We start from the raw sequence: 27633 nt of genomic DNA, 5'->3' as shown, positions 1-27633 counted from the left end.
ACCAAGAAAATTGTTGAACTAATTGTTACAAAATTTTAGCTGTGGTTTTCTTAAGATATCTGGAATATTTTCATAGTTCAAACCTCACCAATCTCACTACTAAAAAATTATAAATTAAAAAAAGCAACATATAAATAACCTAAAACTTCTTTTACTTAATGTAACAACATAGTCGTTTAATCTGCCAACAACCCTGAGAACTTATTCTCACATGAGCAAAGTAGCACTGTAGATTTTTTATACTCAATTAAGAAGTTCATTGTAAGCCATTACACATAATCCGCATAGATTCAACTTTCAATTGGGTATTAATATTTTTGTAACTCCTAGGTCAGTTAGATCGCAGATAGGAAGAACTTTTACGGCTACTAGAATTTATGATCGTTGACTGAATCTACACCAGAGCATTCTTAAAGATTTGAAAAACAACATATATGCTCAGCACAAAATAGAGTTCACTTTTCGAGAAATATGTTAGGTCTCAAATCAGCTTTTAATTATCACTTTAAAATTGACTCTCTGAATTTGAAGATAATAGGTAACATGATTAACATACGTAACCACTGCAACGCCAAAAAATGGAATGATCATACCCCTGACTTCTTGAACAATTTCAATATCCTGATTTCATTAAAATTTGATTTTGGGAACACATCCATTATCTGAACATTAGTTACTAATTCTAGACGATGTCCTATTTCAAATGAAATCATTTGGAGCAAAACAGTTACAAGAATCTTACAGATTTATTTTATGTTTGAAACTGATCAAATATAAAGCCAACTTTGAAAAGGAAACTCACTGAATCATTGCAAAAATATTTGCATGATAATAATAATGGTCTCCTGCAGAGTTTGAAGTATAATCTTGAGTAGTGATCTATTAATGGATTAGACAATTTTTCATGCTGCTCAGATTCCGGTACGTGAACATAAAGGCCAATATAACGTGCCTACAATTGAAATGAAATGCTTTATTATTAGTGGATAAAGACAAAGGTCCAAGGGATATTTTATTACATTGTCGTGATGGTCGATTGCAATGTGTTTCTGAGTTTCATCATTCTTATGATCTGTTACAATAATATAAATAATACAAACAAGAAATATAATTTTCCCTGAAATTGTATAGTTCCTTCCTTATTTTATCATGTTTTATGAAATCCTGTTTTACTGAAAAGTTGTTATTCAAAGTTCTGAATAGCGATGACTCTGAAAGCACTTTTCCAGGACCTCACATCCTCAGTCATGACTGAATCCATTTTATAAACCACATTAAATAAAGATATTAAAAAAATTAACAATATCATTTACGTTGCTTAACAAAATCTTACACATAGTTTAATTTTCATTACAGTACTGTTACTCACAAACTCACTGCACTTTACTCAATTTTTAATACAAATCCTTTGCAGCACCATTTTCAAATAATATAAATAATTACTCGTAATAAAATTTATCCTATTTAGTTGGCTGTCAAATTTGAACATGTCTAATGTGGCTGAAAATATTGATACACATAATAAACAGTGGAAAAATCATCATCATGTGGAAAAATATAAACTCAATCGAAAAGAAATACTCATCAAAATAATTAGATTTTTGTTATTTTTATATCACACCTTGTATAATATGATAATTATAAAAATCTATAAATATTTTATTTATTTTGTGTAAAAAAAAGTTAAAATGAAATCTGCTGGTAACAAATGCTAGTAATCATAACAAATACTATTGAAAAAAATAATTAATACATACTCATGATAGCATCCAAACGATGATCACAAACAATCTGGCAAAAACAGATTAATAATGTGCTATGTAAAGATGCTTCTGGAGTTTCTTCACTATACAACTTATTCTGAAATGAAAGACTTTCTTAAATAGGTTACATTTATTAGTTAAATAAAGTATTAGAATGAAATTATACACAGTTATAAATATACAGAGTTAAAGGTATCCAAAAATAATGGCCTACAATTTGAAAACCAGTCATTGTAATAATCTCTTAAATGTAGGCTAAATTGACAGGAAATATCTCCAAGATTTGTTCTGTATATTCTCAGGGTTAGTGGAATACATATACGCAGGATAGCCGACTCGAGATGTGGACCCCACAATAGAATGCAGGTCCAATGCATGCTTTCATTAGCAGAGTTTCAATCAGTTATGTGTGTTCAACGCATGTATGAACTGAATGGAATATTGATCTTCCTACATCCAAGTCTATTCATCAGTGGGATCTTACTTTAAGAGAAACTGGAAGCTTGGTTTCACCAAATGGAAATCGTTCAGAAATTTCATTTAACGATTAGACTGTGAATTATGTACGAGATGTATTCACTACCAGTCCTGGAAAGTCAATTAGGCAGACTGGTTACGAACTGCAAATTCCTTGTTGCACTGTTCATAAGTGGCTCTGTTTGCAAGCATAGAAGTTACAGTTTCTTCATCTCATTAAACCAAATAATCTCCATCTATGATATCACTTTGCTTCAAAGGTAATGTTGAAAACAATCCTAATTATCTTGGTAACATCTCTATGAAAGTGTAAGGGAGCACCACCTTGTTGAAACTGAAGCCTGCAGGAATCTGGGGAATAACATAGTTCTCAAGCATGTCAAGGTATGTGTGTCCTGTCACAGTGGGCTCCATGAAATAAATGGACTGATGATACAATTTTTATGCAGTTCTTTCATGTTTAACAGCCAATGTTTGAAGTTGAGGGTTCTGAGGTACAAATCCTAGTAAAGGTTAGTTGTTTTTATATGGAAAGCAACTAACGTTTACTAGAATTTGAATCTCAAAATCATTGACTCCAAAAATCAGTTGTTAAATAACTGATTTGCAATGAAGAATTAATGTTATAAATAAACTAATATGTGAAGCATTATTTATATTATAAAATGGCAGCCATTTTATTTATTTAAAAATAATTATTATAAATTATTAATAACCAGTATTATTGACAAAACTCAAATGGTGTTCAGAAGATAAACAAGGGGAAATCACCATTTTTCCATAAAACATTTAATTGTTCATTTTTGGTAGTATGTAGAATCCAAAAATGAATAGCCAGAAATTTTTTTGTTACATTCTCTATATTCTGCAATAGAAACTATGCAGACATTTTTGAAATTCCCATTATAACTGAGTAATTTTTGCCCATCTAATCGGTAATAATTTTCTGATATGATACCTGAAATAAAATGAAGTACAAATTTTGTTAATTGGATAGGAACAGAATTTACAACAATTTTGACTGTGGAAACTTCAAAAGTATTATATAGTTTTTCTTAAAGGCTTTATGAACAAAATGCTAAGTACTGACATGGGTTAAATAATTTTTTTCAAGGTCCGATCGGGCAAAAATTGGATGAACCTTTGAGCATATGTGTTGTGCAGTGTCTCTAGTATGGCCTACAATCACGCCGCATCACTTCGTTTAGTTCTGAACATGCAGCTAGCACGTAAAACATGTCTACAACAATAGCATCTCCCGCCAAGTGTGAAGTGCGTGCGGTAATTCAATTTCTTCAGTGTGAGGGGTGTAATGCAGCTGAAATTCATCAACAAATAAGTAATATGTACAGTAAAACTTCAATGAGTGATAGCAAAGTGCGACAATGGTGCAAGAACTTTAAAGCAGAACGTACAGATGTTCATGATGCAGGCGGTCAGGGAAGGAAGCCAGTGTCAACCGATGATCTCGTTGAGCTAGTGGATGAGGCAATTCGAGAAAATCGTCGGTTCACAATTTCTGTATTAAGTGATTCGTTTCCTGAAATTTCAAGGTCAGCTCTCTACACCATTGTGAGCGAAAGACTTCAGTACCGCAAACTGTGTGCAACATGGGTTCCCAAGTTGCTGTCCGACCATCACAAAACAATGAGAATGGACGCCTCTCTAACGTTTCTCCAGCGCTACCACAATGAAGGAAAAGATTTTTTTTAAACAAAATTGTCACAGGGGACGAGACATGGGTCCATTTTGAAACTGAAGAAAGAAAAGAACAATCCAAACAGCGGATGCATTCTCATACTCCCAGTAAACCAAACAAGTTCAAACGAACCTTCTCCAACAGAATGTGTATTGCTACTGTGTTCTGGGACCGGAATGGAGTTCTCTTGGTGTCAATTGGTTCTGTTCATGGAACGTGGCACGATCATCACTGCAGCCTCATACTGCGTGACTCTTCAACGTCTACGAACGGCAATTCAGAATAAGTGGAGAGTAATGTTGTCATCAGGCATTGTCTTTCTCCATGACAATGCTTGGTCGCACACTGCAGCTGTAATAAAGAAGCTCCTGCAGCATTTTCGTTGGGAAGTGTTTGATCACCCACCATACAGCCCGGACTTGGCTCCATCCGATTTTCACCTCTTTGCTCGCATGAAACGCTGGCTAGGAGAACAACATTTTGGTACAGACATCGAGCTGCAGACCAGTCTAGAAACATGGCTGAAAACACAGGCGGCTCCGTTCTATGTTACAAATAAAAACTTTTTTATTTTCACTGTGACTGTAATTTCGTTACCGATCGGACCTTGAAAAAAAAAATAACCCTCGTATCATTGTAAGCAGACAAATTAAGGCAAATTCTTTTATGGAATTTACAAATGATTGATCAAAATTGAATAAAACCTCAGTACTACTACATTTTTGTAATAGAATTAGGTATGAGTTTCAATTTACAGATATACATATAAAGGTGATCAAAAAAGAATGTCAGGGTTTTAAAGCTACTTAATCCTCTTAAATTTGACTTATAATAATGAATTACATAAAAGAATAACTCTTACAATTTTTCCCTGTAAGTATTCAATGTGAGCACCTTTCATCACACAGCACATGTCCAAACAATAGGAAAGTTCATCCCTTACTTTAAATGTCATGTCTGGAATAAAGGAAGCGACATCTGCTTCAAACCCGGGCATCAAATCAGGTAGATCAGTAGTAGAGGCACATAACTAGATCCTTTATAAAACTCATAAGGAAAAAATCATATGAAGAGATTAGGTGACCTTGGCTGGAGGCCACTGCAAATGAGTTCTATCATTGGTTCCAGCTGACCGATCCAGTGAATGGGAAAAGCTTCATATCTCTACAGACATATGCCAATGATGAGGTGTATCATCTTGCTGCCTAAAAAATTCTCTAATGCACCTTTCAGTTAAGCAAAGAGCATAACTGAAAAAAACAAATCCTGTTACGCTTGCTTTAGCAAAAAAGAATAGCCTGTAATCTTACCAACGAGATATCTGAAAGAAAATATTTAATTTTTTGGAGTCCTTTGGCATTGTAGGAGTTCAAGGGCATTTTCTAACCCCCAGATATGTATATTATGCGCATTAACTTTTCCACTAAGATGAAATGTGAACTTGTCACTTAACACAATATGATCAATAAAGTCATCATCGTCTTCATGCGTGACATTTTGATTGTGAAGTCAACACACATAGTGTAGTGAGTAGGCTTTAAGACCTGTAAACTCTATGAACACATATGTAATGTTTCCTTAAAATATTCTACACTAACATCACTGGCACAAAAGTTCATGACTGACTTTACTAATACATTTTTTAAGCCTATAAAGGAAAGACTTCATGACTCACTCAAAATAATCTTAAACTTAAACTTTTCTCTTTACACAGACATCTGGTAGTTTCAAATCAATTATTGATGAATTTTGTCCACTTGGAGGATCACAATTAAACTTTCTACAGAATACATATCAAACTGTAACTACATTATCACATTTAGCAAACCACAAAACACAGAAGGCTTTCTGTTCAAGAGTCACCATCTTTGCCAGTGGTGCAGTCATGCGGTAAGATATGGAATCAATCTATGGCCATGCCTGCAACTAAAACTGTCCCTTTTGCTTTTTAATTTTACCCTTAAATCAAAACTGTACACAACATCCAAGAGATATAACAAATTAAAACCCAGATATTCTTTTTTTGTACATCCAGCATGAAACTTGATAATCTCATCTTCATAACAGATATGGTAAAATATCTAATTAAAACTAATATACTGACCATATAACCACAGACAGAATATATTTGTTGAATTGAGGGTAAGTAAGCATCTAACGCACGATTGAGGGCACATACAGTTTCAACCACCTATAACATATTGAAAAAGTATCCTTAAAAACAGCCTTATTTTATTATTTAATTCTGAAATTAAATAACTTCAACTCATTTACAATCAAATTATTTTCTTCCTATAATATTTACCACATTCTGCAAAATCGAATACTGGGAACACTAAAATAAAAAATATTTTTAAAAGAAATCCGTCTGATTATTATTTTTTTTTAATAGGAAAATAATATACAGGATGATAATAAAGTATTAAATATTAATTATTTAAAATATAAACATTAAATAATGCAAAGGTAAGTAATACATGAAGATATGAGATATAAAAAAAAACTAATTCATTATCAAAAGGTTTTGATAATTTATTTGAGTATGTATTGTAATGGTTAGAGGAGAATCTTCCAGAAGAACAGAAAAGAAAATGAGGAATAAAAAATTTTAAAGAAACAACAAAGAAATTATTTCTATAAAAGAGTAGAAGGCATGAACAACAGAAATCAAGTAATTCTCGCTTAAAGTGAATTGCTAATTTTGTGATAATTATCATAATGTAATAATCTATTGTTAATTTTGAATTAATTTATATTAACTCTTATAAGGTGTGTAGTAAAATCAGAATTGCATTTTGATATTTATAATTGTGACCTATTTTGTACATTGTAAGTTATTTACGAGCAGATAAATGATATTTTTAAGAGTTTTTACATATGCTATCTCTCAAAATCCTTGCCAAACCGTGAATATGTGACAATATTTATATGTATTCAACAGCTTGCAGAAAATTAAAAGCTTTCTTTTAAAATATTTTAATTAATATTATTTTAAAATTCATAAACGGAGTAACATTGTTTCTGTAAAGAGAAACATTTTAATTGTATTTTAAACAAATTGGTGATTAAACGTTTTTTAAATGATTCGGTAATTTATTAAAAATGGTAAAGGAAACATATTAAGATACTTTCTTGCAAGCCAAAGCATTGTGTCACGTTATAAGAAAACATTTATATGATTTGATAGAGATGGATATTGTTACTTTTTAAGATGAGTGTTTCTTTTTAGCAAAGATTCATAAATATAATAAGGTAACATATTACTTATATATATTTTCTAAAATATATATTTTACATATTTGAATCTTTCTGAACATTTTTAAATCTTGAAAATTCATTCTGACTTTTTGAGAGTGCTCTAAGAGATAATGAGATGATATTATGTGAGGGTCATTAAAATATATAAACCGGAATTTGTTTACATTGCTTTATTAATATTAGATAAAATTACAAATAAATTACCTTATTTTTCTATATTGTTTCCTTCAACAGAAATACATTCTCTTCACCGGAAAGGTGAAGAGAATCATTATAATATGATTATTTTTCCCTTTATTATAATATTTATTATATGTTAAAGTTTAATCTATAGATTATATAAAATTCAAAAAAATTATTGTATAACATTTAGTTGTTTTATGTTATAAAAACAAGGAAACAATATAAATAATTTTTTTTATTTAATGCAAAACAGTTTTTGTAAAAATAATCTTATAAAATAAATTTAATTAAATGCATTGATAAAATAATTATAATAAATTAAAACTTAAAATGAAATAGTTACTAGATAATGGGTTAATCTAAATACAATTTTAATTAATTAAATAAGACTTAATTTAAACAAGGGTATATTATAAAGTAATCTTTGCAAGTTAATAAACCTAAAAAAAGTAATTATATGTCTATTTAAAAATATATAATTATTAAAATAAAAATCATTATGGTTTAATTTTATTTTTAAAATTCAGTTCATAAAGAATTATATGTGTTAGTTTACTATTTACTAATTTAATTGTTAAAAACAAATTTATTATTATAAATCTTAGTTAATTATTTGTTTATATATTTTTCTTTCACTTAGTTAACTTGAATCCTTTTTTGATTGGTTATTTAATTTACAGTAGAGGTTTTATGCATTTGAGCCTTTTTGCTTTTCTTTTTCATTATAAATTAACAATTTGAAGTTAGGGGCAGCTTCATTTGTTCACTTAGGTTGGAAATGCTTTTCTTAGTGGTTGTAATTAAATTTACAGTTAAGGTTTTATGCATTTGAGAACCCTTATAAATAATTTTATTTAAAATTTGATCTTTGTTTTTTATTTGGCTTTAAGTTTATAATGCATGTAAATTTTTATTAGGTATTTTATTCTATGGAGTTTGTATTTATTTTCAGTGTTAGGGTTTTTTAAGTTAATTTTTTAATTGAAGTTATATTTTTGAGAAATAAAAAATGTTGTCCCAGCATTTGCAGTTATACATCAGGTTCAGGCAACATTCTGCATTCATTTCCTTTTCTTCTGGATATATTCTTTTCTGATCTTCCAATAGTTCATTCTTTCAGTTTGTTTTTGTTTTCTTTTTCTGACAAACATTCTTGGTTCCTTTTTTCTCCTCTTGGAATTCCTTGAAATCTTGTATGAGTTTTCTGAACTTTGTTCTACCTTTTATTATTTCTTCATCCTGACCTCATAGGGAAAGACACCCTCTGCCACCCCCTCCGTTCCAAGCCCTTATGGGCTTTACTGGAGGTCATCTTCGAAACCTCGGCTTTTGACAAATTCCAGTCCACCTCAGCCAGGATGCCACCAATGCAATTGCCACAAGTGACATTCCCATCGATGTACTACTAATTATTAAACTCAAAACAATCTCACACTTCTCACTGAGTCTTAAGCAAGACTGAAAATACCTAACTAACAAAGGAATTGAATAGCTACCCGTAGAAGGTAAAAGTGAGTTCAAGACAAAACACGAAACATGAAATATTACATGGAACAATAACAACACAGTAACATTGAAACAAAACAAAACAAGGACAAAAATAACAACAAATAAATAATTTATAAAACAACACATCAACAAAAATAGAATAAAAGAGAAATCCAAGCAGAGCTCTAGATCCCCTCAGCAATCCTTTCCTTTGCTAAGTATACTACAAAACTCTCCACTATTGCCCATTCGGCTTGGCTCCTCAAGTTTATCCGGAGATCCAATGCTGATCTGATAAAATCAAGCAAACAGATGTCTCCATACGCATTAACTTGTATTTCAAGCACTCGTAAAGAAGATTGTAGGTGTCATCCAATTATCCACACTGAGAACACATCCTAGAATATACCACACCGAATTTCTGCAGTGTGTCCATAAAAGCACCATGGCCGGAAAGAAATTGCATCGCATATTTATTAGGGTGCACTCAAGAGGCGTCCCGCAAACCAACAACATTTGGAGAGAGATCACGCATATGCCATGTTGTTCAATTTCTCGAACTTATCCAAAGTTAACTCACCGGACTTTTTAGCAACATATTGCTGCTGCTTCTCAGACGCAATCAAGTCTATCAGTTTCACGCCTGCAATCATCAAGACTGCCCCCTGTGAAATAGTACAGTAACCACCAGTTACCGTTAACAATATTAGGCGTTGAGCCCTTAATAATATGTCCTGAAAACTTTTATATATTAGCCTGTTTGCCCAAACAGGTGCCGTGTACAGCATAATAGCCTTGCACACGCCTTTATACAGGATGCTCATGATCTTAAAGTTAAGAACCCAATCAAGATTGACCACATGTTGAATACCAAAGAAGGCATTGCAGGCCCTCTCTGTGACGTATTGAAGGTGTTTCATAAATTGCAGTTTCTCATCTAGAAACACCCTGCGGTACTTTTGAACCTGAACGTACTTTATACGCTGGACTGCCATCAAAACACGGACTCGCCGACTAACTGCCAAACGGCCTTTGAGGAACATCATCATGGTCTTTCCTGGGCTAAATGACATCTTGTATTGATGACCCCTACAGCTCAAGCATCCTGTAAGCCCGAGTGGCTCGGAGCTCAACCTCCCTCCGCTAGCTTCTTTTAACCAGCAGGAGCCCTCTGTCAGCATAAGCCATGATGCGACACCTGCTGGGCAACCTCAGCCACAGGAGAGAATCAAACTCCACCATCCACAGTAATGGACCCAATACGCTGCCCTGGGGACATCCCTTATCCAGCGTCTTGCCAAACTCATGGCCATCCTCACGGAGCAGCACATCCCAATGACTTAAGTAACTTTGCATAACTTGGAATTCACTAACAGTACATTCTCATTTTTAGAGTTGGTAAATAGCAGAAGGCTACTGTAGATTATTGAATGCTCCGGAAATGTCCAGGAAAATCCCCAGGACATATTCCGCCCCACTGGTTGGTATCACTCTCATCACATGGAATATGGCATCCTCCATACCCTTCCGGGACGAAACCCGTACTGATTCCCCATCAACAATCTTTGCAAGGTTAACCTCTCATTTATACACAGATACAGAACCTTTTCAAAGATCTTGCCAATAACCAGAAGTAACGTCAGAGGTCTATACGACGAACTAACAGCAGGATCCTTGTCACCATCTTTAAACGGAAATTTCACAATCCTCTTCTTCCAACACACAGGGAAGTATGCTCCAAACAATTTATTAAATACACATGTGACATTCTCTCTCACACAATCACCCCAACCGGTGAACAAGAAGCTCTGCCGTTATTCCATCAAAGCCTGGGGCCTTACCCCTTACCTCAGCCTCGGTGATCTTCAAGGACACTGCACCCCCGCGTAACTGAGCAACCTCTCACAAGACCCAGGTGGTATGCGGATTCTCCAGCTTCACTATCATCAGGTAGTAAATCGTCTAGTAATTTGTGTAAAATCTCAAAGTAACCAAAATTACACCTCAAGTTCTGAACATCCACACAGACAATGACAACATTGAATCAGGAAGTTGTACTTCTCTTCAAACGCCCGCACTAACAGTACCGAACCTCCAGTCTTCCCATTACCTTCAGAAAACTTCTCAATCATTAATTGATCAGTACTCTTCCCAGCCGGCGAAGAACTGGAAGCACCTGTTTGCAACCCCTCATTCCCAAAAGTGAATAAAGAGTCATCGAGCCTAACCTCAATCGTCTCTGTAATCTCTTCACGAGGTTTTGCTCGCTTGGACTTACCCTTTTTTACTTCAGTTTCAGACATTTCCAAAATCATATAAACACAACAAAAGTAATAACCTAAACAGTGGTAATTAATTAACACTAAACACAAAACAAACAAAAACAATGTTTGCAAAACAAACTATAAACATAAACACAAAAACAATTGGCCAATAACAAGGACATACACCGATGACGTTGATCAATAGCAGGTTATATTCAAATAAAGATGGTTGCTAACAACAATGGCTGTTAAAAATAAAATAACAGCTAACTTAAAAATATATAAATATCAGAAACTGAAGCAACACTAAACAACAAAAAACAAACAAATATACAACAAAACACAGAAATAAATGTTGGTTTCATCCCAGGTGCACAGTTCAAAGGGAATTTAAACTATACACCAAACTAGCCTAGATGACCTATTCTACGCAAATTAATACCAAAAAAGACTAATAAAACACTCCAGAAGACCTAAAACAGCTACAAAACCAAGTCATAGTGAACACAATCAACTAACAATCTATAATATAACATTTTGAAATCCTATTATTCATTCTCACACAGAAGTTGAAGAATTTGGTTCTTCTTTTTCTGATGCAACCTGACAGTTTTTCAATTTCAAAGTATTTGTGAAGATAAATGTTACTTCTGAATTTTAATTCGTTTACAACTTTTTTTTTAATGGTCCAAGGATTTTTCTCAAAAGTTTAATTTTTTTTTGGTGTTTATGTCACTAAAATGACAAGCTGATTGTTGATTTCAAACTGAAGATGTAAACTGAAACATTTCTTCTGATTTGATTACTGTATTGTAATGTCTGATTTTAGCTTTTATTGAGATGTTATTTTTGTGTTAAATATCTTTTTAAGTTGATGGCCCACTTCCATTCTTCTTGATCTTGTTTGTTTGCTTCTTTATCTAAACCATTGGTTTGGATTATTTCTCCCAGATATTTAAATGTATTGACTTTATTTTCCATATTTTATATTAGGGAACTAAGTTATGAATTCTGACTTTCTGAAAAAAATTATTAGCCTACTTTGCAATTTCATTTAGGTGATTTATGTGTTTTACTGCTGTGTTTTTAGATTCTCTGAGAAAATTACAATATCATTAGAAAAGGTTTGGCAGTTAAATCTAATTATTTTCAATTTACTTACTTCACTTAAGCGGGATTCCTACAGATTGTTCCACATTCTGCATCTCGATCTCCATACTTTCCTGTTCAACCAGTCACCCTCCATTGCCCTTTGCATCACTCTCTCTTCCATTGCTCTTTGCATCACTTCTCTCATCTTTCTGGGTTTTCTCTTTCTTCTTGCAACAGGACATTGAAAGGGATAATTTAAAACCATTTTATCTAACTTTTTGAAAGTTTGGTTTTGAAAGTCAGCACATTCTACAGAAAAAATCCCATTTCCAAAGCATATTTGATGAAGCTTAACAGATGTTATATTTGATGAATATCACTTGACAGAGTCAAACTCTTTAATTTCCAAATCGCCGCTCCTCTGACAAATCCTAGCTCTGATATCAACTTCACATTCTCCATTTTTAGAAATAAGTGTTTTCAGGTACCTAATCTTGTCTCAATTTTACCGCCTTTCTGCATCTGCAATTCTCCTCACTCGCCCATTACAACGTATTCAGTTTCCTTAAATTAATTTTCATGTTCCATTTAAAGTGTTACTCTCTTTAATTTCCTTAGTATATACAAGATATCCTCAGCATCATTCACCAACACCACCTGATTGTCTGCAAAGAACAGTGTATACAGGGAATCGTTTCCAGTGTTTATTCTCATCCCTCTGTACTTTCTTCTCCACCTCTTAATGTTTCTTGTGCATATGGTCAATCCATTTAAAGTTTCCCAAAAAACATAAGCTGGTTGCTTGACCAATTCAAAAAAAATTAAACTTGCCCACTTCTTTCCTATCTACATGTTTCAGGACCTTAAAACTATTCTTTTAAATTTTTTGTTTAAGCAGTTTACCTGTGGTGGCCATTTTTGTTATGGTGTGCACACCTATTTTTGTGATTCTAAGGGTTTACGGAAAAAATCATAACTAAAAAGCTATTGGTCCTGGAAGGATGAAACAAAAAGCAATTTATTCATATTTTCTCAAAGCAAAAGACTGGTCCAGTGGTTTATTTACCACCTATCACTCTTTTTTGTATGAGAAAATTACCAATAAAGTTGAACATGAAAAAAAGTGAAATTTCACTTTTGGTCATTTTTTTCAAGAGGCAGGGATGGCATTCACAGTATGAATTTTTTTTTATATGTAGGTGTATGTTGGTAGTTTTACCATGAATAATATTAATAGTGAGATACTTAAGCCTAAATTTTTATAAATTTTTTAAAACTAATATTTTTTTAAAAATTAAAATTTTGGCTTCAAATAATTTTGATGGGACTGGTGATAAAAATCTCAAATTTGCACAACTTGCAGTGTTTTTGTAAATGTTTATGGCAAACAAAAATGTTTCTTGTGTATTATACTAGTCATGAAAACCCTGTTTAAGGCGATACAACATTTTGACTCGCTAAATAAGTGCATCAAACGGGTTTCTTGTCTTCTTTGCACTTTACATTTTTTATATTTAGCCCCTATATTGTTGAAGGTGGTATTTTCAATATTTTAAAATATTTTGGTTGTAATTTAATAGCTTAACCAGTACCAGTAAACTAATACAATTTTGATTCAAAAATGCTTGTAAAGCTTACCCTAACTGAGATTTCAATGAGTAAACTACATACATCTTTTTTCAAGAATTTATTTTTATATTGGTTTATTTTGTAAACACTATTGAATAAAAAATAAATTGTAGCAAAATTTTAATTTTTCTTCAATGAAATAACCTTTTTTTTTTTTTTTTAGCAATGAAAGTTTATAATTTAGTGTGGTTAACAACAGCGTTAACCGTCAATGTAGTTAATTCAAATGGTATCAACTCTCTCAGGACTTTGCAGATCGGTATCCACATTTCAAAAGTTTCATTAAGACTTTTAAAATGATGTATGTGGTCCAGCTGGGTGGAAAAAATGAACCTGCACATCATTTTGGAGGCTATATCTACCACTTCTCCTGTCTACCACTGATCGTCATACACACAAGCAATAGTCTTTTTCTAAGTGAAAGTGGTACAATACTTGACACAGGATGGTCTTCATAGTCCTTGGAGTCTGAAGTAAAGTAATATCTTACAATGCCTTCTGACACAGGAATATACTTGTGGTAGCTTCTAGTACCTTAATTTTTAATTAATTTTGATGGAGGTGGTGATATACCCAGAATGCTACAAGCAGCATCCAATTGTTCAATATTGTGATGTAGGGCAAAATTGCTGTTGGTTTCATATAATTCTTTGTTCTGCTGAGAAAAAATACTTTTGTAATAGAACACAAAGAGACTTTCCAGAAACTAAATTTAAATTTGGAAAAATGTGTTCTTTTGAGCTTCTTCTTATGTTATTTCTCTTAAGTTGTTGGTTTTCATCACTAAATTCACAAATTTTAATGAGTTCTTTTGGCACTGTGCCATATACTGTTTTATGACACTGTTCATTCACAAAAATTCCTATGGAACCATTGTTCTTCCATTATTTTATGTGAAATTACTTGAAAATAATGAAAAAATTTAACTGATTTTAAAATTTGCAAATATAATGTTATTGAGTAAAACTTATTTATTTAATAAACACTTTCAAGCACAGGATGAATGAGAAACTCAGTAAAGATGTGAACAGGTCACTGATTAATGTCAGACTGACCAGTCTGTAACTGCAAAGCTAAATGGGACAATAAGCATAAATGAGAATGTTGCAAAATGAATTTTCCTGATAGCTGGAAATAACTTCAGGTGCCTGTTATAACACTAATGGTGTTATAACATTAACACTAATGGTGTTATAACATTAACACTAACTCTGCAGTTTAATGTTCAAACAAATCTACTTTAACTACAGTAATAAGTATAAAAATATTAAAGTGCCAGAAACAAGAAACCCCCGTGGAGCACTTAATTAGCAAGTCAAAATGATATCGCTTTTAACAGGTTTTTTATGATTTTTGGGTCATTATAATTTTTTTTATTAGTACAATATAAAAGAGACTTCTTTATTTGTCGTAAACATCTACAAAAACACTGTAAGTTGTGCAAATTTGAGATTTTTATCCCCAGTCCCATCAGAGGTATTTGAAGCCACAATTTGAATTTTTTTTATAAAATTTGTTTTAAAAATTCATAAAAATTTAGGGGTACGAATATCACCATTAATATTATTTATGGTAAAACTGCTAATACACACCTACATATAAAAAATAATTCAAACTGTACGCCATTCCTACCTCTTCGAAAAAATTACCAAAAGAGGAATTTCAGTGTTTTTCATGTTCAACTTTATTGGATATTTTCTCATAGAAAGAAGAGAGATAGATAAATAAACCACTGCACCAATCTTTTACTCTCCGAAAATATGAATAAATTGTTTTTTGTTTCATCCTTCCAGGACCAACAGTTTTTTTAGTTATGATTTTTTCCGTAAACTGTTATAATCACAAAAATAGGTGTACACACTATAAAAAAATGGCCACCTCAGGTAAACTGCTTAAATAAAAAATTTAAAAAAAAGTAGTTTTAAGGTCCTGAAACATGTAGGAAACAGGTGGGTAAGTTTCAAAGTTTCAACTTATTTTTTTAATTGTTCAAGCAACCACCCTCGGGTCACTTCAAATGGATTGACCCATATATTTTATACAGTATGAGTGATAAACAGCAATAAACAGAGTACATTTATTTGTTGATAAATGCACTTTCTTCTTTCACCTTCTCTAGCTCATTAGTTAGTCTGAGTTTGTATAAGAATCCACCTACTTATCCTTCAAACTATCCAAATTGAATCACTTACCACAGGTAACATCTCATTCACCAGATTACTTAGCCACCAACTCTCCTGCTTTTTATATTTAAAAAACACAGTTATCTGAAGAACCACCCCACACCCCTCTATAGATTGTTAACATCCATTTCCTTTAAGTGGAATTCTGATGGTGAATATAATTGATCTGAAGATCTTCACTGGTCAAATCCATGTGAACTTGTGTATTTCTTTATGAGGGAAGACCTATTAAAAATTGTTAAAGAAAGTCCTCTACATATATCAATTAATTACCTGCCATTATCATTTACACATTCCTAACCATATTGTTCAACAATCAAGCTGTTACTATCTCTTCCTGTCCTTTCATTAAAATTCCCAAGAGTAAATAGGATTAATATTAATAATATATATGAGAACTTTCATCAAATTTTCATAAAACCTTTCTTTAGTCAATTTGCCTACATCTACATTTGGAGCAAACACTCATACTATTAATAATGTCCATATATGTTAAGCTCCACCAGTATTATCCTTTCGTCAATTTCTTTCCAGTCTTTAGAATGTTTTTTAATCTCTGACTAACCCTACTGTAGAAATTAATATACTTTCTAATTATTTCATTTTCCTTCCCCTTCTTCTTTTTGTCTCCATGAGAAAACATACATCCACTGACATTTTATCCAACTCCTGAAACAATCTCGCACATTTATTACTAATTCCTTGAATATTCCATGGAGCCATAAAAAAGTGTACGTTTCCATTTTAGTTTATCCCAATTTTCCCTGTCCTTGTTTCGAGGGTTTCTGATCAAGTTTTTAGTGGTAAAGAATAATCTCTGAACCCTCAACCAGGAGTAACAGGTAATTTTTTATACAGGTTTTCTTCCCCTAGTCTTTGAAGAGCCAACTGCAAAACTGCAAGGCAGCAGTGCTAGTTTTTATCCACCCTAGTGTTTTATTTCCCCAGTATCCTCCAACCACAGTTGGTGAGCATAGATCATTGCCAGAGGGCAGCCACCAATAGCAGAAAAAGCAACAGCCATGGCCTTTCAATTTTGGACCAAATTTTATTTGGTGGTGTATTCAAATTCCCTCTTATAATTTCTTTATGACAGTAAAAAAAAATTGGTGATAAACCATCTCCTTGCTTTACTCCTAATTTAATTTCAAAAGAATAATACATCCTAAAAAAAAATAAAATAAAGTATAAACTTAACTACCCATGATATACTGCAATTCCAAGGAAAAAAACAAAACTAACTATTTCAAATATGGTAAAATATAAGTTTTATGTCATGTTTATTCTTTGACTTCATTTTAAAAAAACTTAGTAAAAAAACCCAAATTTTCAAACTTTATCAATGCATTTCTGAACATCATTTTAAGATACTTTGCTATTAAATGGATACTTTTTTACAAAGATAATTTCTCTCAAACAGGTGTGCAGTCTCAATGTTTAAGCAAAATTTCTTCTCGGAAATGTATTTACTTTCGGAATAACCTTACACTGTTATGCAATAGCAGTTACTCAATTTGTATATTATGAAACAAACAATTTTGTGATATGTTATGTTAAACAAAGGGGTATAAAGGAAATTTAAGGAAATATTTTGATTAACTCTTAAGAGGTTAAATAAAATACTTTGAAATGGTTGCCCAGACCAGAAAAGTTGAAAACTTCAAGCTAAGCACTTCTTTATTTATATGAAATAAAGAAGCTATTGCTATAGATGATTTTCTTCATATCAAGAAACATCTAATTTCAAATATGAATAATTTAACTTAAATTCCATTACTTTTTTTTAAATTATAATACTTGGGCTATGATATTTTTTTTAATGAATGTAATTTTCATGCATTATATGTCCCTATTATTATACAAGAATAAGTCCAGTATTCATGTTTACTCTGGTGCATTACAAGACACCAGTATCTTGTAAGGTTTTGACTCTTTTAATGCTACCTGTTACTGATTTGTGAATTTTATATTCAAATGGTGGTGTGATATTGGTCACCCAGGTCCAGTATATGCATTTAATTCTAATATCAGAATTTAATATTTGGAATAACACAGTATAATAAAAAAGTAAATGAGAAAAATAGATGGAAATTACACCTGCCACACACAAACAAAATCGAGGAGAGAGTAGGATGCCTCACTGTAAATGCTCATACAGTACATATTAACCAATATTACACCTAATGTTTTGATGCACCAAATAAGCTCAAAAAGTAGGAATATGGAATGGAATTTTTTTTAGTCTTGAAGAACACCTTGCCTGACCAAGATTTAAATATATAGCGTGGACTGAAAGTTTCTTTACATGTTAATAACATAGTACAGTTAGATATGTAGATAAACATTGTTGTGAGAACAAAATAATACAAAAAAGGTATATTTTTTACTATTGTTGAGCAGATTGACTCTTTATTTCCCACCATAAGCTGAATCATGCACATACCACTTTGATTAATGTAGGAAGAATGTGACAGTCTAGAGTTAAACCATGACGGATTCAAGTGCTTTCACTGTCGAGGAGGGTTTGGTGCCTTCTATGTGTGTTCAAAAATGTCAGAACACAAAGAAGACAATGACAGACATTTTGAGGGACTTCATTGCGCGGTTTGGAAACCTGCCGTCATGACCGTTATTCGCATGGGAGAAGAAAAACCTTTGCAACAGGAAGTGTTCTCAATGCACCACGTAGCAGAAGGCCAATGACTCGCACCGAAACTTGTGGTGCTGTGGTGGAATCAACTGAATGATCGCCGATGAAGTCAACCCCCTAAGCGGTCTGTAGAATTAGGCATCCTGCAATTGACTATGCAAGACCACATGCGGAAAGACTTGAATGTTTCATGTTTTCGGCCATCCTCAGTGAACGAGTTGGGCGATTGTGACTTGGAACAATGTGTGCATGCATGTGAAATGCTGCTCGCACACTTTCCACATGCAAATGATAAAAAAAATATTATGTTCTCTGATGAGCATGCAATTTGCCATAGCTCACGAAATTGTAACATGTTTTTTTGGACAAAAGACAATCCGCACTTTTATGAGGAAATCGAGTGCAATCTGCCACACTGGGCCGGGATAACGGTAGACCATCTGCTCAGACTATATTTCTTTGATGGTTCTGTGAATCAAAAAAGGTATCTTCACATGATTAACACATGGTTGCTTCTAGAATTAACAGCAAAATGAATAGCTGACATCATTATACTTCAACAAGACAGCACTCCACCACATTTTGCTGTTATAGTGTCTGCACATGGCTAAATGAAACATCTCCAAACCAATAAATGAAGGTTGAACCTTTGTAACAATGTTATTCACAATAAATATTAATCTTAACAAGACATAAATGTTGAAATTACTGTTTTTTGTATTCATAACAATGATTATCTACATATCTAAGTGTACTATGCTATTAACATGTAAAGAACTTTTCGCTCACACTGTAGAACTTTATGAGTGAAAGATGAGTAACTACCATTTTGCTAAAGATGTCAGCAGAGTGGTAAAGTAAAAAAACAAAATTTTATCCAATTCAAACAGTTTACTAACACAATTAAAATGTAATATTATATCACATCAGTATATCATAAAAGTCACAGTGACTTTTTAATCATACTAATTAATTCTACTTTTTAAATATTGCTTCAGGAAGACAAATTAACAATTAATTACACTGTTTGGCTTTTTTGTGACTAACAGAAGGTAAATACGTCAATAATTAAGTCAATTGTAAAGAAATATTTAAATCTAATAATGTAACATTAAATGTAATTTAATTTTTAGAAGAGCTGGAATTACCTTTCTTGGTCCTTCATATAAGATAACGCAAGAATCCAGTTGTTGATTCACTTCATGTAAATGAGTAATACATTTATCTAATAAATCCATACGTAAACTTTCAGAAAATCCATCACAGACACACTTGTAAACTAAACTATACACTTCTTCAAAACATATCTTTGTGTTATTATTAGGATTAAGGATGTCGGCAATTACTTTTGAAATAGCTTTCCAATATAATTCTTTATAACGTTCATTGTGTTCATCAGATTCCATGGCTGGTCTCGGATCTACATGTTAAAGAAAAAAATATATATTAATACTCAAATATTTTTTATTAAAAAATTATGATTCAATATTTTGAAAAAAATATTGAATCTCCTATATAAATCTCTTTAACCAAGCTAATGTTTCTTATCTAGGTTATCTGATAAATAAGTGTAAATAAGAAGACATAATTTTTCAAGAAAATCTTTCTTATTTCTCAACATAAGTTCTTTTCAATTCTACTTACTTAATCCAATTATGTTCCAAGTTATTCTACCCATCCTTATAGTATGACTGATCCAAGTGTTCAAAATAGGCAGATATTTCAGGTTTAACTTCACATTTCATCCAGATTTCTTTTCAGTAAAAGCCACTCATGGAGTGGCTAATTAAATTAGTGAAATTAGGACTTTTTACAAAATACTACTAGGTGAAAAATCATTTAGAATGCTCTTATCTTGTGCCATTAATATATTTATTGTATTATATTATTAATTTGTATTTATAGGATAATAAATTTATTGTTTCATTCTTTTTTTTTTTTTTTTTGCTGAAATTGGATTGTAGGTATTGAAAAAGTTTAATTATGTTTTTTTTTTTTTTAATTTAACCTTAGTTTAAAATTAAACAAAGAATTATAATGTGCTTATAAATTTCACATCATTTTGTACAGAAATTTTGGTGTATTAGCAGAAAAACAAGTAATGTGAAGTTTAAGCAATGGATTAGCGAAAAAATGATCAAATGTTTTTTGTATTGGGAAGGATTAGGAGTCAGATTTAACTAAATAGAATTTTAACCCTTGTTGCTTTTTATACAGCCATAGGATAATCTATAAGCAGAATGCCCATCAAATCATACACACGCCAAGGATACTGTAATTCAAAAAGGTTGCTTCTTTAACACATACAATGGAAAAAAACATGCAACTAAACCCAACAGTAAACTTCATAGTAGGAAAAACTAAAATAAGAGAAAGGGATACCAGGTTCCTCTGTGGGTAATTAATAGAATTACCCACACTGTGAAATGAGAAAATAATATACCTGCAGATAAGGCTCTAGCTCCTACAGGCAGTGGACATTGCCTGTATGAGATGGGTGACTCGCAAACAGAGTGTATCACAACATTCTCTTGAGACTTTCATAACCTCTTCTACTCGTGAAAATAATGGAAAAAGTTTAAATAAATATATGTCCTAAAATTCTTCGTTTGTGAGTTACAGCAAGTGGAAGATTTCACTCGGATTTCAGTTACCCTGGTGAAATGAGAATGTACTAAAGTTTTTAGGACGTTCAATTAATACTCAAAATTGGTGATGAATAAAATAGGTCCCAGAACCATAGCTGCAGTAGTTTTTGACATATTTGGGGTAAAAACCAATAAATTGAGGTAAAACACGCTGTTTTTTTTTTTTTATGTTTGACATACAATAACTTTGTTAAATGGGTAATAAACACATAAAACTTTTAAACAAAATTTGTAGAGAATTTTTCTGAACAAAACTGACAAGTTGAATAAAATGAAAAGCTACAAAAATTTGAATTTCATTTAGAAATGCAGTACATTACTATATTTGTCAGAAAAGTACTTACTTAATGTAAACAAAAACCAAATTTTTTTAGTAATGTGAAAAAGTTGATAAAAACAAAATTTACTGTTAAAATTTTTTTAAAAACACAGATCGTTTGTAGCTGGTACAAATACTAAGTAGTGAACCTGTTTCCCAAGTATTGCGAAAAGTCATGCTAATTGTTTTGGGATCAGGAATCCTGCAATTTGGAAAACATATTTTATACTCTATTACAGCAGCTGTAGCATTACCATTACACATACCCAAAATGAATACCATATAAGTGCATTCCTCTGTTGTAAATAAGTACATCATTACTACACAATGGCTAACCAATCATGTTCAAAATAAATTCACAGAAAACCTAACTAACGACAGCACAGTTCACAGTACCTGATATACTTAATTTACCTTACAGAATGATTTAAACACTAATACAGTATTAGGCAATGTTGATCAGCTGTTATTTTAGTGTAAACTTTGAAATAATATTTTTACAAATATTGCACATTATTGCATTTCTGTTGTTAACAAAAAAATTATTAAGTAATTTTTATTTTAAAATTTTTGTGTAATTTCTACTTTTTTACATTTGTTTTAAAGAAACTTTTAACAGTAAATTTTGGTTTTACAAATTTTTCACATCACCAAAAATGAACTTTGTTTTTATTACCATAAAATAAGTACTTTTCTGACAAATTAGTAATGTACAGTTTCTAAATAAAATTCAAATTTTTCTGACGTTTCTTTGTGAAAGAAGAGATTTAAAAAACATTTTAAAAATTCTAATGGAAACTTCTGAAGAACATCAATTTAAAAAGTAAAAAAAAAAGAATGTACAAAATCAGATTATGATTTGGTAAAGATTACAGTTGAAAATATGATATTGGCAATAAAAATCAATGCGTCAATTAATTCTGTTCTTGACATACATCAACACATAGAAAAATTTATTAACTACCCTCAATAGTGGAGAAACAAAAATTATGCGTTTGAATTTGTTCAATGCATAAGCTCTACACTTATAAAAAGTATTTAATGAAGTGAGAACATCTAGTTTTCATATTCTTATTTTAGATGAGTGCACTGATATTTCTGTACAAAATATGCTAGTTTTGTATTTTAAATACTGTGTTGATAATGAAATTGTAGATGAAACTGTATTTTGAGGTATAGTAGTGTAACTGAAAATTTTTGATATGTCAATTGCAGAAAAAATTAAACAGTTTTATAATAAAAATAATTTGGGTATTCAAAAAATTTTAATTTTTAAAAATGATGGAGCCAGTGTTATGCTTGGAAAGAAAAATGAGGGAGCAGCATTTTCTAAAGAGAAAAATATCACATTTAACTGAATAACACCATCTTAACACATAGGGAAAATTAAAAGATTAGATAATGCATGGAAAAATATATCTTTAATGCAGGATATAAAAAATTTTATTAGATCTATATACACAATGTTTTCACCGATCTAGTATCAAAAAGAGAAATTTAAAGAATTAGCTCTAGCGCAAGTGTCAGAGCATGATATATCATGTAAACCATTAAATAAAGTTAGATGTTAAAGGTATTTTTCACTGTTGGTGCTTTAGTAAAAAATTACCATACATTAACTGAGTATTGTAAAACTCAGATAGCAGAATGGAATGATCCCATTTGTAAATATTGTGAAAAAATTCTGACTGATTCAGAATATCTGGTAGTACTTGTTCTGAAAGATGTATAAGACGAGCTTACATCTTTGTGCAAATATCTACAAATTAGCGATTTAAAAATTATTGATGCTCATCGGTATGTAAAAATTAAAATTAACTAAAAACTCAATATTTGTGACACAAAATCTTTTGGGGTGACAGTGCAAGAGAAATATTATCAAAACATTAAAATTATATTGACACAGCTATAATTTGATTTATGAATGTGTATATTTGCACTTAGAGAGCAGATTTCCAGAACAAGAATTAAAAGATTGGCAAGCATTTGATAATGAAATTATTATAAATCCAGAAAACAATTCTGATTTTGGAAACCAAAATATAATATACAGCTTCCCAAAAAGTATTCAAAATTTATGGCAAATAAAAATAATGATATAGATACAATATGGAAGAGTATTCAGAATTGAAATTTACAATTCAAGAGTAAACCAAACTAGGATTGTTCAAGACTTTTAGCGATACATTAACCTTTGTTTTTCTAACCTATTGTTTCTATATAACATTATGGAACTTTTCATGCATATAGCGCAGACTGCAAACATGGATTTTCTGAAAAAAAAGTTAACTAATCCTTTTCATTTAACTGATAATGTATATAATAATAATAAGAAGAAGAAGAAATTTTGCACAAATTGATTTGAATAATTTTTTCTAGATACAATTGATTTTTGTATGCACAGCTCTGAAAAAAAATTACAAGGAACTTTGGTTGAAAAGTGGTGTTAGTTTCATTGTCATTGAAAAGATAACTTTTCTAGTATCATTCATAATTTTATTAATCATAATAAGAAATTTTGCCCAAATTGATTTGAATAATTTTTTCTGGACAATTGATTTTTTGTATGCACATCTCTGGAAAACATTATAAGGAACTTTGGTTGAAAAGTGGTGTTAGTTTCAATGTCATTGAAAAATAACTTTTCTAGAATCATTCATTTTAATTATTGAAGGATCCTTGTACTATATTTTGTTTACTTATTTTAAATATACAAGGCAAAATATGCTCTTCCAATTAATTTTTTCATTTTTAACTGATTTTTTCATTTTTAACTGCAGTGGCGTAGCGTGGGTTTCAGCCACTGGGGCGTAGACCAAATTCCTTAACCCCTTATTTAGGCATTTAAATCCACAAGGCTTCAAAAATTTACAGAAATTCTAAATAAATTTTTGATAAGAATAAATTTGTTATTGTATATTGTACAGGGTACAAATAAAGAAGTCATGTATGTTTGTTTTATAATGTAATAAACACATTTGCTACAAAAGTTTTTACATGTATGCCACTTATTGATATATACACAACATTTATGATATACATAGACAAAATTAAGTTATTATTACATAAAATAAAGAACACGTAACAAATAACGAATAGAATATGAAACGCAAACCAACTTCCTATTAGAACTAGAATGATACTGTTAGATCCTGCCCGATAGGACCATGAAACTTATGGTAGGTTTTAGAGCGAGGTTGGACTGCATATTTATAGGTGATGAATGAAAACAATGCCTTGTTACTTGTTGAATAACAGTTTAATAAATTGTTGTCTAGACAGTTAATAAAATTTATAATTGAACATGATAAATATCTTTACATATATGATTAAATTAAATAACATATAACTTACACTAATAAACTAAATGTTCATCTGAACATGTCCATCCAGACTGAAAGTGCATATGACCGCTTTGGATCGGATTCTGACGTAGAATGCTAGTACCAGCTTAACTCTCTGTTGAGCACTAGAACCCGCTAGAACGCAGCACCGAACGGCTCGACGTGGAACGGAACCATGATATATATTTTTATTGAAAAATAAATAGAATTAAAAATATAACTTGTCTTTAACTAAAACTTTATTCGCCACTTTTTCTAGAAGCAAAATCTTTTATTGTACTATCAATATCTGTAGCATCACGTACTTCTTGCTCAATAGACAATAGCCACATTGGTTAGCCTTAAAGTACTTGATGATCTTAAATAATTTCTGATCAACTTCACTTTTGAAAAGTTTTTCTTACAGCTAGGAAGCTGTAACAAAAACTTTTCTTAACTTTGATTAATTGTCATTGCTTATGACAATTGTGAGGAATATTCAAAGCATTATAATATTGGGCAGAGTATCTTCCAGCTTGGATTTCACAATAAATTGTAATAATCCAAGTGGGTCCACATTAATTAATTTATTTTCGTTGCCTGTGGCAGCTCAGTAAAAGCCCGTAATCAAACTCATTTGAGCTTTTGTCCTCTTTGTCAATTTCGGCAGATATGTAGTTTATATTACAATCAGTGTCATCCGAATCTAGTAGTATAGCTGGCATTAGATAGACAAACTTTTCTGCCAAATTTCATAACTGCTGAAACCTCTTACAAATTTCTACAATTATTCTATCTAACAAAAAAAAGCTTCCCTCTCAACTCATTTTCATGGGAAAAGTTGGTATTTCTACGCCAACTTGTTTATATGCCTTTTTGTTTAGCGCCTCTGAGGTTCCATGGATATGCGAAGGATCTTCACACCTTTTACCTTCACATTTTTTGCATAACTTATAGCCCTGTCTATCAATTCCTCTCGTTTCTCTCAGTATCATCTACAAATCACCTTCTTTCTGAGTGTATAGTTTTACATCAAGTCCCTTCGTAAATACTTTTGTGCATTGTTCACTTCATGTTACAAAGGTTGCCAGAGGCCCAAAATTTGATGATCACCAGAAGTGGACCTCGAGTGAGCAAACGACGATTGATTCTATCGGTGGTGACCTCCACCTTGCTGTACATAATACCAGCATGGAAGGAAGCGCTTACTCGATAAACGAATTTTAAGATGATGGCATTCTTGCAAAGATGAGTGGCAATCAGAATCACCGGCCTACAAGACTATTTCTGATGATGCAGTCAAGGCGATTGCTGGGGTGCCACCAATAGATCTTCAGGCGGAGCAGTTAATAAAAGTTTACAAAGGAATGATGAAGCCAGAAATCAAGAGGATAATGATGGAGCAATGGCAGGCATCCTGGAACAGATCAAACAAAGGGGCATGGATGAGGAGGTTTATGCCGAAGTTAGAGTCGTAGGTCCGGAGGAAGCATAGAGAGGTGAACTGCTACCTCACCCAGCTTCTCTCCAGACCTGGAGATTTTGGTTCATACTTCCATCGATTTAAAAGGAGACGGACCCCGAGATGCCTGTACCGCGAGCAAGAAACTCCCCAGAGCATACCATCTATGTGTGCTCCAGATGGTAAGACATGTGTAGAAGGTATGGGCTCCCAAGACCTTACACTGGAAGAAAATATAGCAGACATCTTAAAAGGACAGCGTGTATGCGAAGCAGTAAAGAACTTTGTGACTAGCACTTAAAAGCAAAAGAAGTAGCAGGATGATAGTGGGGTGATGAGTTTTGAGCATAAGATATTGTGTAATTTATTAATAGAATAAAGCTGTATTATGTTTATATCACTGTGTTAGGTTAAGACTAATCATATTATAGCTACAAATCAAGACGAGAAGGGAAGCACATAACTACATTGTGACCTATGTCCTATATACAACGATGGGAAAGGTGATCTGGGGAGGAGGCACCTGGATAAACGGGAATGCAGGTAAGGGGAACAGAACAGCATTGTTTCCCCGCTGGTAGAATGTAGAATTGAAATTAATTTAATCCACTGTATCATAAGAAGTGTCACCAAACTATATAAATGTTAAGAAATCGCTCAACACTGTATTTTATTTATGTTCATGTCTATATTTATGTTTATTTACATGTATTAGGTTACATCAATTACTTATCATGTTATTAGGTATTGAAACAAGTATACAATATTAAGGAAAAGGCCCATACGTTGGATGAAGAGGCAGTCGCATGAGGGGTTAACTACAGCCCGGGGTAAAGACACCTGGATGTACCGCAGCAGCAAAAGGCAGAATCAAAAAGTAGTTCCAAATGGAGGTGAACTCTGAATGGCTAAGAAGGGGGTGTGAAGACACCTTACCTGTTTAAAAAAAAAAAATAGCAATGATAGAATGAAACATGGCGCCATGCAGGGCAAGGGAGGTATTTCCTATGACTAGGGTGGTCTGGCCATCCACGTGCAAGAATGGGGAGTTGGGGCTCCCTGATGATGGTATAGGGGACCCTTGAGGTATGCTGAAAACACGCAAGGAGAGTGAAGGATGTGTGCAAACCACATCTGGAGGAAGGGTAGCCCTTCAGCAGAGGAGGTATGGCACTTCAAGGTGATTGTTGGGAAT

The 27633-nt window shown here is 32.1% G+C and overlaps 2 protein-coding genes across 9 annotated transcripts in view; one reads left to right on the top strand and one right to left on the bottom strand.

The window, feature by feature from the left end:
* Positions 1 to 27633, top strand: part of LOC142334444 (uncharacterized) — a 593558-nt gene that overhangs the window by 454842 nt on the left and 111083 nt on the right. The window lies entirely within an intron of this gene.
* Positions 1 to 27633, bottom strand: part of LOC142334442 (CDK2-associated and cullin domain-containing protein 1-like) — a 66691-nt gene that overhangs the window by 32236 nt on the left and 6822 nt on the right. For all 4 annotated transcript variants that reach the window (XM_075382439.1, XM_075382437.1, XM_075382438.1 and 1 more), the window contains 3 exons: positions 19835 to 20106; positions 6044 to 6130; positions 1758 to 1860 (listed from right to left, as the gene is read on the bottom strand). In XM_075382439.1, the coding sequence (XP_075238554.1) occupies positions 1758 to 1860; positions 6044 to 6130; positions 19835 to 20106 (462 nt within the window). The remainder of the gene's footprint in view (positions 1 to 1757; positions 1861 to 6043; positions 6131 to 19834; positions 20107 to 27633) is intronic.

This window comes from Lycorma delicatula, chromosome 1 (genome assembly GCF_047948215.1).
Source record: "Lycorma delicatula isolate Av1 chromosome 1, ASM4794821v1, whole genome shotgun sequence".
Taxonomy (NCBI): domain Eukaryota; kingdom Metazoa; phylum Arthropoda; class Insecta; order Hemiptera; family Fulgoridae; genus Lycorma; species Lycorma delicatula.
Note: the sequence above shows the minus strand (reverse complement) of the source record. Positions and strands in the feature narration are given on the sequence as shown.